General features: G+C 44.8%; 2 protein-coding genes and 1 long non-coding RNA gene across 10 annotated transcripts in view; 1 reads left to right on the top strand and 2 right to left on the bottom strand.

The window, feature by feature from the left end:
• Positions 1-1,028, bottom strand: part of cpt1a2b (carnitine palmitoyltransferase 1A2b) — a 35,968-nt gene extending 34,940 nt beyond the window's left edge. For all 4 annotated transcript variants that reach the window (XM_047801115.1, XM_047801118.1, XM_047801117.1 and 1 more), the window contains exon 1: positions 892-1,028. The gene's annotated coding sequence lies outside the window, so the exon portion shown is untranslated. The remainder of the gene's footprint in view (positions 1-891) is intronic.
• A 783-nt stretch (positions 1,029-1,811) lies between these two features.
• The window catches only part of brsk1b (BR serine/threonine kinase 1b), a 24,676-nt gene continuing 13,987 nt past the window's right edge, over positions 1,812-12,500 (bottom strand). For 2 of the 5 annotated variants that reach the window (XM_047801175.1, XM_047801174.1), the window contains 8 exons: positions 12,051-12,201; positions 11,456-11,516; positions 10,448-11,045; positions 9,916-9,964; positions 8,178-8,301; positions 6,983-7,184; positions 6,803-6,892; positions 1,812-5,489 (listed from right to left, as the gene is read on the bottom strand). In XM_047801175.1, coding sequence (XP_047657131.1) covers positions 5,278-5,489; positions 6,803-6,892; positions 6,983-7,184; positions 8,178-8,301; positions 9,916-9,964; positions 10,448-11,045; positions 11,456-11,516; positions 12,051-12,201 — 1,487 coding nt within the window. In that variant the 3' untranslated portion in view covers positions 1,812-5,277. The remainder of the gene's footprint in view (positions 5,490-6,802; positions 6,893-6,982; positions 7,185-8,177; positions 8,302-9,915; positions 9,965-10,447; positions 11,046-11,455; positions 11,517-12,050; positions 12,202-12,500) is intronic. The other 3 variants (XR_007137979.1, XR_007137980.1, XM_047801177.1) reach the window with 3 other exon arrangements.
• On the top strand, positions 8,263-10,645 carry LOC125138878. The gene is made up of 3 exons (XR_007137981.1): positions 8,263-8,322; positions 10,136-10,264; positions 10,433-10,645. It is a non-coding gene; the product is annotated as an uncharacterized LOC125138878 (long non-coding RNA).

The raw sequence follows: 12,500 nt of genomic DNA, 5'->3' as shown, positions 1-12,500 counted from the left end.
ACACACTCTCTCACATACATTCACCTCACACACACATACAGACACACACACAATCACATACACCTCACACACACACACTCTCTCACATACATACACCTCACACACGCACACAGACACACACACACAATCACATACACACACTCTCTCACATACATACACCTCACACACACATACAGACACACACACAATCACATACACCTCACACACACACACTCTCTCACATACATACACCTCACACACGCACACAGACACACACACAATCACATACACCTCACACACACACTCTCACATACATACACCTCACACACGCACACAGACACACACACAATCACATACACCTCACACACACACTCTCACATACATACACCTCACACACACGTCAGACTGATGTAGATTGTAGACTCTGTGGAATGTTACTGCTCCTGAACTTCAGTAAACTTCAGTACAGACACACACACTCACACACACATACAGAGACACACACTCACACACACATACAGAGACACACACACAGAGACACACACACCCACAGACAGACACACGCGCGCGCACACACGCACGCACACACACACACACACACACACACACACACACACACACACACGCACACACACACGTCAGACTGATGTAGATTGTAGACTCTGTGGAATGTTACTGCTCCTGAACTTCAGTAAAAGTTTTGATAAATAAGGAAGTGACTTTAATTTAACAGGGAGTAAAATTTCATTTTAATTTGTACAAGATTTCCGATAAATTCGGACTTTTTCCTCACATTATTGACTTCTTTAATTCGTTTATTTTATTGATTTTACTCCAGAAACGCCTTTATTTCTTTACCCTAAGCCTAAACAGTGAAGCGAGAGCCAAACGCACGGAGGTGTAAAGTCTTACCTGTAAACTGTCCGTCTGAACAACAACGTGTCACTTTTTACGCCGAAAATCTTTTCGCTCTGCTGCGTGTCTGTAAAACACCTGGGAGTTCTGTTCCCACCCACATTCCGACAAACCCCGCCTCCGCACATGTCATTGGCTAATCCTGCTTGTCTTCCTGCACGTTGATTGGCTACTTCTTAATTCTAAATCGCATTCTTTATTAACAGTAGAATTGACCACATTGTATCCCTTTATTACCTCCCATCACCTCCCCACTTACCCCACTTACCCCACTTACCCCACACACCCACTTCAGAGTTTATTTCACAATTCTCTGAGACACTTTGAATTTTATTCATAATCAAATTTGTATTTATTTTACGTTTAATGCATGCTCCGTTGACACCCAGAAGGCAAAGAGGTGACAGAAGAGTGTTCCAGTTTTTCTCCATGATGTTTATTGTTCTTTATTTGTCACAGGCAATAATAATAGTGCACTTTTTATTTGAATTATAATACAGACATTTTATTTTCCTCCATGGTTTTCCACCAAAATAAAAGACTTCCATCATCGTTTGGAATACATGGTTTCTACTGTGCTGTGAGGGGTGGGGTGGGGTGGGGGGGGCTGTGGAGGGTATAATGATGTGTGTAGGGGAGCATGTAGGGAGTACAGATTTACAATCTTATCATATATAATCAATAACAATGACATGATAATCAATAATCATCATAAATATAGTATGGATAAAGAACAAAGAGGGTGTGTGGGGGTGAGGGAAAGTGTGGAGCGGGGGTGGAGGAAGAGGGGCGTGAATGGGTATGAGGAAAGGTATTAATGCAGGGGTGAATGGGGATGAGAGGGTGTGGGGGGATGGGGGTTGTTGAGGGGGTGTGCTGTTTGTGGGAGTATATGGGGACAGGCAGGTAGGATTATGATCTAAAAAGTAAAAAGAATTATAGTGAGTGTGTGAGAGAGAGAGAGAGAGAGAGAGAGAGAGAGAGAGAGAGAGAGAGAGAGAGAGAGAGAAAGAGTAGATACATGAGGTATATAAATGATGATACACATGTGAAGATGAGTTAGAAGTGTGTGTGTGTGGGTGTGTGTGTGTGTGTGTGTGTGTGTGGGAGAGAGAGAGAGAGGGAGGGAGGGAGGGAGGGAGGGAGGGAGGAGACAGAGTGTTGTGCAATGAGGGCAGCAAAGGGTCAGTCAGCGATGATGATGATGATGATGATGATGATGATGACCTCTCTTCTCACCTTACTCTCTCTCTCTCTCAAAATAATTTCTTCTTGATCAGATGCAATATTTGTGCCAGTTGCAGTAGCGTGTGTGTGTGTGTGTGTGTGTGTGTGTGTGTGTGTGTGTGTGTGTGTGGAGAGTCAGCTCCACGTGCTCAGCTTGTGATTAAGGCATTTGGAGTGTTCCGTAGCTCATTAACTCCAACTCCACTCTGTCCATCAGCAGCTCAGCTCCATCAGCTTTATTCCTCCCTCACGTCACCCTGCAGGAAGCCACACCCACTTTGTGCTCTTCACACCAGTCTCTCCTGGGTGTGTTTGACTGTGTGATACTGACACAGAGCCTCTGTTTAAATCTCACTAAATAAAAACAGGATTTTGGGATCAGAGTTTTCTTTTTTATGATAAGAAGCAATGTGAGGAACCGAGAGTTATCAAATCTGCTCTGAAACACAATCTCTGTAGTTTGATTCTCTCCAAACGAAGGCTTTATTCTCTTAACAGCAGACCTAAAATCTTTCCTCCTAAAAGACCTCATCACTTCATCGCTGGACCTTTTTATTCCCCTGAACATGGCCTCAGGACTGAAGCTTCAACTGTGTTGCTGCTTGTCCAGATTCAAGGTGAAGATATTTTATTCATCACCTTTTAATTGGAGTTAAACACAGGAGCAAAGAGGAAGTGGACAGTGTCCCTATCAGAGGGGGAGGGGCTTAAAGGGAGAGAGAGAGAGAGAGAGAGAGAGAGAGAGAGAGAGAGAGAGAGAGTGTCTGTGTGTGAATACTGCTCACATTCAGTATGAGATTTGTCTCTCTTTGGGATTTAGTGGTTAACATTCTTACTGATGCTGAAGATCTTCATGTCTCCTCGTTTCCTTTGTCTTATTTCTCCTCTTCTTCCTCACTGAGAGTCAGTTTAGTTTAGAACCTTTTTATTTCTTTATGATTTCACCAAATCTTTACTGCCACAAACATGAATTTCTTCTCCAAGTCTTTTTTTCTTCACTTGTCATCTTTGTTGTTTTGTATTTTTCCTTAAATAAATAAAGTGAAAAGAACAGAAAGACAAACAGAACAGAAACAGAAGATGAACAGAACAGAAACAGAAGATGAACAGAACAGAAACAGAAGATGAACAGAACAGAAACAGAAGATGAACAGAAAAGTGTTGCAGCATCATTTTAATGTTTGGAAACAAAATGAATGTGAAAATTTCCCATCTGCTGTGCTTTATTTGTTTACCTGTGAGATGGCTGCCAAGTCCACAGCAAATAAATAAATAAACAAACAAATAAATAAATAAATAAATAAATAAATAAATAAACAGATAGATAGATAGATAGATAGATAGATAGATAGATAGATAGATAGATAAATAAATAAATAAATAAATAAATGTGCTTACATCTTAAGGTGAATAATTATGTGTAAAGTAGCTTGTGTGTTTGTTGATCTTTGACATTCACTTGGTTGGATTTGTTCTGAAGGTCCCAGAATTCAGTCCTTTAGAGCTTCTTGTCTCCTCGTCCTGATTCTGGACGGATTAAAGGACATTTAAATATCATAAAATTAAATTAAATATCATCAGATTAAAAGCATGCTCGTTCTCAGAGGCCGAGTTGGGGATCAACTTGATTTCACAGAGCAAATCCTCTACTGGTGTCATCAGTTCTCTACGCAAAGCCATCGTTTCACTTTCATCATCTTTTTTCTCTTCTGCTGATACAGAAATGTCGATCAATATGAAGCTTCGAGGTCCACCGTGTTCTCAGACCATGTTCTCAGAGCGTGTTCTCAGACCATGTTCTCAGACCATGTTCTCAGACCGTGTTCTCAGACCGTGTTCTCAGACCATGTTCTCAGACCGTGTTCTCAGAGCGTGTTCTCAGACCGTGTTCTCAGACCGTGTTCTCAGAGCGTGTTCTCAGACCGTGTTCTCAGACCGTGTTCTCAGAGCGTGTTCTCAGACCGTGTTCTCAGACCGTGTTCTCAGACCGTGTTCTCAGACCGTGTTCTCAGACCGTGTTCTCAGAGCGTGTTCTCAGACCGTGTTCTCAGACCGTGTTCTCAGACCGTGTTCTCAGACCATGTTCTCAGACCGTGGTCTCAGACCGTGTTCTCAGACCATGTTCTCAGACCGTGTTCTCACACCGTGTTCTCAGACCGTGTTCTCAGACCGTGTTCTCAGACCGTGTTCTCAGACCGTGGTCTCAGACCGTGTTCTCAGACCGTGTTCTCAGACCGTGTTCTCAGACCGTGTTCTCAGACCGTGTTCTCAGACCATGTTCTCAGACCGTGTTCTCAGACCGTGGTCTCAGACCGTGTTCTCAGACCATGTTCTCAGACCGTGGTCTCAGACCGTGTTCTCAGACCATGTTCTCAGACCGTGGTCTCAGACCGTGTTCTCAGACCATGTTCTCAGACCGTGGTCTCAGACCGTGTTCTCAGACCATGTTCTCAGACCGTGGTCTCAGACCGTGTTCTCAGACCATGTTCTCAGACCGTGTTCTCAGACCGTGGTCTCAGACCGTGTTCTCAGACCATGTTCTCAGAGCGTGTTCTCAGACCATGTTCTCAGACCGTGTTCTCAGAGCGTGTTCTCAGACCGTGTTCTCAGAGCGTGTTCTCAGACCGTGTTCTCAGACCATGTTCTCCCATCTTATTCTGGATCATTGTCATTAATAAGGTGTCTTCAGAAAGGCAGTTTATATTAGTGGCATTTCTTTGAGTTTGAAAAAGGAGTTTTCTGTGATGATAGTGATGATGACATGATGATGTAATGGAGACAATCCCACCTTTCCCACCTCCATCCAGATGATCAGCAACTTGTATATGTAGCTTAGCCTTGAGATGTTCAGTTTTAATTGTTAAACGTTTACTTCAAGTCTGTTTGAATTTGAAGATCCTCCGTGTGAGTGACATCAGAGTTCAGGCTCTGTGAGAGCTCATGATGTTCGCAGGTGATTCGCCGTGTCGGTGAGTAAGAGCATTTCCACTTCAATATGCTCCTCGTTTTCTCCCAGCTGCATTGGAGCTGCAGGTTTAACCCATGAGGTGGGGTCCGTGACTGGGGGGTTGTGGGACTTTTTGGGCAAGTGAAGGGGAGGGGTTTGTGTGTTGGGGCAGATTCAACGCTCCATATGAGTGTGTCTAGAGAGTTCTCTCAAGGCTGGGACTGGGTTCCGTTGGACGACAGGAGGCGTGTCTTGTCCTTTCCTGAGCCTTTGCGTTGGATGACGCTACCACTGCCACCCGTACCTGCAATATCTGTACGCTCCGCCCTCTCTTGGCAACGTTCTCCGCCCCCTTCAGAGCGACGTGAGTTCTGGTGAGTGGGAGTGCCAGGTGAGGGAGAGGAGATCCCATTCTTCTCATCTGTTACACACAAACACCAAAGACTTGTTCAGCTTTATCTAAATAAATAATCACTCAGTAATGAAAGTGTGTGCAGACGCAGACGAGTGTGTGCAGACCCAGTCTAGTGTGTGCAGACGCAGTCGAGTGTGTGCAGACCCAGTCGAGTGTGTGCAGACCCAGACGAGTGTGTGCAGACCCAGACGAGTGTGTGGAGACGCAGTCGAGTGTGTGCAGACCCAGACGTGTGTGCAGACCCAGACGAGTGTGTGGAGACCCAGACGAGTGTGTGCAGACCCAGACGAGTGTGTGCAGACCCAGTCGAGTGTGTGCAGACCCAGAAGAGTGTGTGCAGACCCAGTCGAGTGTGTGCAGACGCAGACGAGTGTGTGCAGACCCAGTCGAGTGTGTGCAGACGCAGACGAGTGTGTGCAGACCCAGTCGAGTGTGTGCAGACCCAGACGAGTGTGTGCAGACCCAGACGACTGTGTGCAGACCCAGACGACTGTGTGCAGACCCAGACGAGTGTGTGCAGACCCAGTCGAGTGTGTGCAGACCCAGACGACTGTGTGCAGACCCAGACGAGTGTGTGCAGACCCAGTCGAGTGTGTGCAGACCCAGACGACTGTGTGCAGACCCAGACGAGTGTGTGGAGACCCAGACGAGTGTGTGCAGACCCAGACGAGTGTGTGCAGACCCAGACGACTGTGTGCAGACCCAGACGAGTGTGTGCAGACCCAGACGACTGTGTGCAGATCCAGACGAGTGTGTGCAGACCCAGACGAGTGTGTGCAGACCCAGACGAGTGTGTGCAGACCCAGACGAGTGTGTGCAGACCCAGACGAGTGTGTGCAGACCCAGACAACTGTGTGCAGACCCAGACAACTGTGTGCAGACCCAGACGAGTGTGTGCAGACCCAGACGAGTGTGTGCAGACCCAGACGAGTGTGTGCAGACCCAGACGAGTGTGTGCAGACCCAGACGACTGTGTGCAGACCCAGACGAGTGTGTGGAGACGCAGTCGAGTGTGTGGAGACGCAGACGAGCGTGTGGAGACGCAGTCGAGCGTGTGCAGACCCAGACGAGCGTGTGCAGACCCAGACGAGCGTGTGCAGACCCAGTCGAGCGTGTGCAGACACAGACGAGCGTGTGCAGACACAGACGAGCGTGTGCAGACACAGACGAGCGTGTGCAGACCCAGACGAGTGTGTGCAGACCCAGACGAGTGTGTGCAGACCCAGACGAGTGTGTGCAGACCCAGACGAGTGTGTGCAGATCCAGACGAGTGTGTGCAGACCCAGACGAGTGTGTGGGTCTCTCAGTAGTTCTCTCACCAGCAAGTGCCTGGACAGAGGGCTGGTCATGAGTACTGAGCAGCTGAGCCTGAATCGTCTCCACCACTCTCTTAAACCTGCGACTAGGACCTGAGGAACAGAAACACAGCACAGACCTCATGATCAGAACTAAGTACACTACTTAAAAACAAGCACAGTTCATATCACTGATCATCAAACCTGAGATGAGGGTAAAGGTCACACTATAGATTCCAGTCTCCCTTTTTCCCTCTCTCTCCCGCTCTCGTTCCCGTTCTGCCTCGGAGAAGGCGATGTCCACCTGGAATTTAATGGGCTTTTGGAAGACGGAGGAGCTGCCGGAGGTTTTGTACTCTGCACGGAAACTGGTTTGGGAGATTACACTGTGGCTCAGCGACGGGATCTGAGGAACAGACACAGACGTCAGACTGAAAACCCACACAGCAAAGGGACAGAAATAAGGAAACGGATGGAGTGGGAAAAGAGACAAGAAAAGAAAAGAGAGAAGAGAAGATCAGAGATGGCATGAGATAGAAAGGTAAAGGAAGTGATGGGAAGAAGAAGAATACAATGAGATGGGGAGTCATTCAATCTTAAAAAAATGACTCTCAGTGTTTATAATGATTTATAATCCCTCTGTCTGGTGTTTATAATGATTTATAATCCCACTCTCTGTGTTTATAATGATTTATAATCCCACTCTCAGTGTTTATAATGATTTATAATCCCACTCTGTGTTTATAATGATTTATAATCCCTCTGTCTGGTGTTTATAATGATTTATAATCCCTCTGTCTGGTGTTTATAATGATTTATAATCCCTCTGTCTGGTGTTTATAATGATTTATAATCCCACTCTCAGTGTTTATAATGATTTATAATCCCTCTGTCTGGTGTTTATAATGATTTATAATCCCACTCTCTGTGTTTATAATGATTTATAATCCCACTCTCAGTGTTTATAATGATTTATAATCCCACTCTCAGTGTTTATAATGATTTATAATCCCTCTGTCTGGTGTTTATAATGATTTATAATCCCACTCTCTGTGTTTATAATGATTTATAATCCCACTCTCAGTGTTTATAATGATTTATAATCCCACTCTCAGTGTTTATAATGATTTATAATCCCTCTGTCTGGTGTTTATAATGATTTATAATCCCACTCTCTGTGTTTATAATGATTTATAATCCCACTCTCAGTGTTTATAATGATTTATAATCCCACTCTCAGTGTTTATAATGATTTATAATCCCTCTGTCTGGTGTTTATAATGATTTATAATCCCACTCTCAGTGTTTATAATGATTTATAATCCCACTCTCAGTGTTTATAATGATTTATAATCCCACACAATAAAAATAAACCAGGAAAAGAAGATGGAGCACTTACTGATAGGAAGGCGTGGACAATGTCAGCTTTGATGGAGCTCAGAGGTTTGTCTTGAATCACAATAAAAATCTGCTCCTCTTTCTCCAGACTGATGAAGTTCCCAAACCAAGACTTCTTAGCCAACCTATAAAGGACAGAGGACGAGGTATCACACACAAACACACAGTGTTGCTTGAAAGTTTGTGTGCAATCAATGAAATTATCAAAAATGATTGAAAAAAATATCCAATATTACAGTGATATATATATCTGTGAGTTGCAAAAGTATGTGAACCTTTATTTTCAGTATCTGTGACTCAATAACGTTCACAATGTCTTTTATTCCATTCTTTAGTACAGAGCATTTTCATAACTGGGATTTTAGTGGGTGTCCTCACATGAACTGCTTGCTTCAGGTCCTTTGGGTTTAAGTCAGAACATCGACTTGATTCTAAAACATTATCTTTGTTCCTCTTTAAACATTCTGTGGTACACAGACTTGGGTGTTGTGACCATTGTCTCGGTGTATGACCCATTTTCTCTTGAGATTCAGTTCATGGACAGATGTCCTGATATTTCCTTTTAGAATTCACTGGTAGAATTCTGAATTTAATGTTCCATCAATGATGGCAAGCTCTTGGTCCAGATGCAGCAATACAGGCCCAAAGCATGTTGGTATAAGGTATAAGCCCTCAGACGAAACAGCCCTTGTGGATGTCTCTGAGAAACTACATGTTGCTAGATCAGCCAAGCTTCATCTGTCCTCATCCTCCTAGACCTTTCAGTAACGTTTCATACGGTCAACCACCTCTTGTCCAATGGTTTGCTTCCTACCTATCAGGTAACATAGAGGGGAGTGACAACATCCGCACACAGACTCTCCACTGGTGTCCCACAGGGCTCAGTACTTGGTCCTCTCCTTTTCTCCCTGTATACTCACTCTCTTACAGGTTCTCTTACCACTGCTATGCTGATGATACACACCTTATCTTTTCTTTCCCACTCACAGACAGCACAGCTTCTGTTTAGATCTCAGCATGTCTGACACACATATCATCGTTGACATATCAACTACTGATCATCAGGTGATTCATCCCCAGGTCATTATCTTACAATATCTTTGCATAATGATCTGATCTACCCTTCAGTCACAGCTCACAACCTTGGGGTAACTATGAACGATCAACTGTCATTTTCCTCACATGTTGCTAATGTAATGAGATCTTTGTTGTTTGAACACTCCTGGGGACGTACCGGTGGTCTTAGATTTACTCCATTTATACATAATCTGTCTGATTATAGAATTTTGTAGGTCAAACTCTTAAGAGATGTTGTAACCTTTTCCAGCTTGATGAGCAACACTAACTCGTGAAGTCCTCAGACATCTCCACTGTTTTTACAACGATCCCCTTCCACAAACACGTGTGATGGACATCAGACTTTAATATATCTCTGTTCTTTATATAAAACAGGACACTCATGAAGACCTGATTGTTGTCTCATTGACTGAAATCAGATGGACTAATTTAACCTTGAAATTAAATACTAACCCTAGAGGTTTACATACTTTTGCCTCTCACAGATATATAATATTGGAACATTTTCCTAAAAAAAAGACTAAGTATAATAATTTTGTTTGATTTTGGGTTCACAAACTTTATATATATATATTATTTATTTATTTTTTATTTTACAGTGTATGTAACATATCTATAAATGAAAGAACCCAATCATCTCATGCTTGTGGCTCATTACTCACTCTGGGCTTGACTCGGGCGTGAGGCTGGACATGTCTTCTGATGTAGGAACTAAAATAACAAAAAGAAGTTAGCATTCCCAGAACCTGGTAAATTAGGGACGCTGCATAATATCTGTACGCATCATTTAGAAATTCATAACTTATGCTGACAACTATAATCTAAAGCAGAAAAGTTGTTGCTCTGTGAACTGTACAATTACACACATTCTAATGTAGTTAGGAGCGATGCGACTCCAAACAGGAGCAGGACGAACACCATAATAAGAGCTGTGGTTCGGCTTGCTGCTGAGATGTCTCTTCAGATCAGTTCCTCTGCACTCATGTGAGCACAGTGACATACAACTACTCTGTAAGTGTTCTATTAACTGTCAGATTTACGCTTCACGGTGAACACGGGACCCTGGACAGGGTTGATATTTGGATCATAAATAAAACTACTGTTAAAAGTATTTTGTGTGAGCAGGAAAGAGGGAAGTTGACTAGCGGTAATAAGTGTTAATAACTTCTTCTCCCACAGTGTGTGGCATCTCACCCTGCAGCTTGCGGCGATGGAAGCGTGGTGAGCCCAGCAGGTTGTTCTTGAACGAGTTTAGACGACTTCTCCAGTGGGCGGAGCTGCTAGCAGCCATTCCACTACCTGCACCAGGGCTGGAGGGGGGAGTGAGGGTGAGGGAGCCACCCCCTGCACTGCTGCCAGCCCCACCCCCTTCAGCCCGTGAGGAGGAAGAGGAAGAGGAGGAGGACGGTGGGGTAGGAGGGGGATGCTGGGGGGTCCCAAGGGGGGTGGGAAGCGGGGAATCCTGGGGCGTAACCTGCGACACATGGGTAGAGTTAGGATAGATGGACTTAGTGACGGACTTCAGGACGGACGGAGCGGGGAAGAAGAAGAAACGAGGGATGGGGGAGAGCAGTGGAGACGGTGAGGGGGAGGGTGGTGTCTGCAGGGGAAGAGACTTCATTGACTGCAGATGTGGCCTCTCGGTTGCGGCCTTGGATGGAAGCGTCTGCGTTTTTTGGTCAGGCACGCGCTGGGCTGCCCGAGGGGCGGGGCTGCTTCCCACTTTGGGATCTTTGGCTTTGGTGGCGGTGGCAGAGGCAACCTCAGATTGGCTGAAGGTGAAAACTGGACTCTGACAAGGGGGGAGAGAAAGTGGACAGAGGGATGGAGAAGGACAGAAGAATGGAGAGATGAAGAGAACAGGAATGAGGATGAGAGTTAATGAGAGCTAGTGCTCATGATTAGTAAGAACAGAGTTACACTGGGTGTGGAAACAAGTCAGAAATATGACACACAGCTCAACAGGAGGAGAATGTTTCACAGGAACTTGTTAATGTGTGTTAGTGTGTTGGCAGAAGGTTAATGAATAAACTGTGCAGTGTGTGTGTGTGTGTGTGTGTGTGTGTGTGTGTGTGTGTGTCAGGTCCATGCTATGACTCATGATTCAGAATGGAACAGTGTGAAGTAGGTGAACACTAATAAAACACTTGATAGTGATTGTCTTTTCCACACAGAATGAATGAAGAGTGAGTCAGAACTTACTCTGGGGCTGCTCAGGGGGCTGGAGGACAGACCGGTGGACGCTCCACTCACTGAGCGAGATCTGAGCACACACAGGGCAAACACACAGTCATGCACAGCACATACAACTGAACACTTCAATAATCCCTTTCATTGTTCATCAGTGAAATAATGTGTTAATGAGGCGGCTTGTGTTTTGTGTCAAACAGTTCAGCTAATGTTACAGCAGCACTGTCTTTCTGTTGTGTAGCAACTCACAGCTCTAATTTCACATACACACACACACACACACACACACACACACACACACACCACTTTCTACTGTGTGTTTGTGTGTGAGAGAGCAGATCTGATACTTATCCATACTTATAGCGTATGACAGACTGAGCATTTATCCTGAGCATAGAAGGTTTAAGGGCCTTGCTCAAGGGCCCAGAGGTGGCAGATGAAGGTCCCAAACCTTCCAATCAATAATCTAGTGTCTTCTTTACACACATCCCTAATTACTCTTCTCTACTCTATAATTACAACGCCCCATTCCCTACGCTCTAGTCCCTATTCCCTACTCACTGTTCGGCCATCACATCAAGCCTGAAAAACTTTGTATAGTTGTGACCTCTGGCTGTGTGCGGAGGTGTCGAGGGCTCTGCGGGGCGGAGTCGGGGAGCCCTGATCTGTCACACTCAGCACCTCCAGACTCTTCCTCTCGGGCCGGCAGCGGCCATGACGGGTCAACATGGGAGAGTCCACACGTTTCCGAGGAGGATCTGAACACAACAAACACACGTCACACACGTCACACACGTCTGTTTCAGATAAAACACATGAAATGAACACTTCTATTACACCTTAGTGCAGAATTAGTGTGTCAGAGAGAAACCTGGAATAAATACTAAAGGATCTGTAACCTTCTATAATCTGAGTAAACACTGTCACATTCCAAGAGTTTATCTAGAAAAGACTTTTGTACATCTGGAACAAGCAGTGGTTTACAAATCTGACTCAAAACGATAAAGTTATAATGGGCCACAAACCTTAACCTCTATTTACTCAAACCATCAGATTA

This window comes from Tachysurus fulvidraco, chromosome 15 (assembly GCF_022655615.1).
Source record: "Tachysurus fulvidraco isolate hzauxx_2018 chromosome 15, HZAU_PFXX_2.0, whole genome shotgun sequence".
Lineage (NCBI taxonomy): Eukaryota > Metazoa > Chordata > Actinopteri > Siluriformes > Bagridae > Tachysurus > Tachysurus fulvidraco.
Note: the sequence above shows the minus strand (reverse complement) of the source record. Positions and strands in the feature narration are given on the sequence as shown.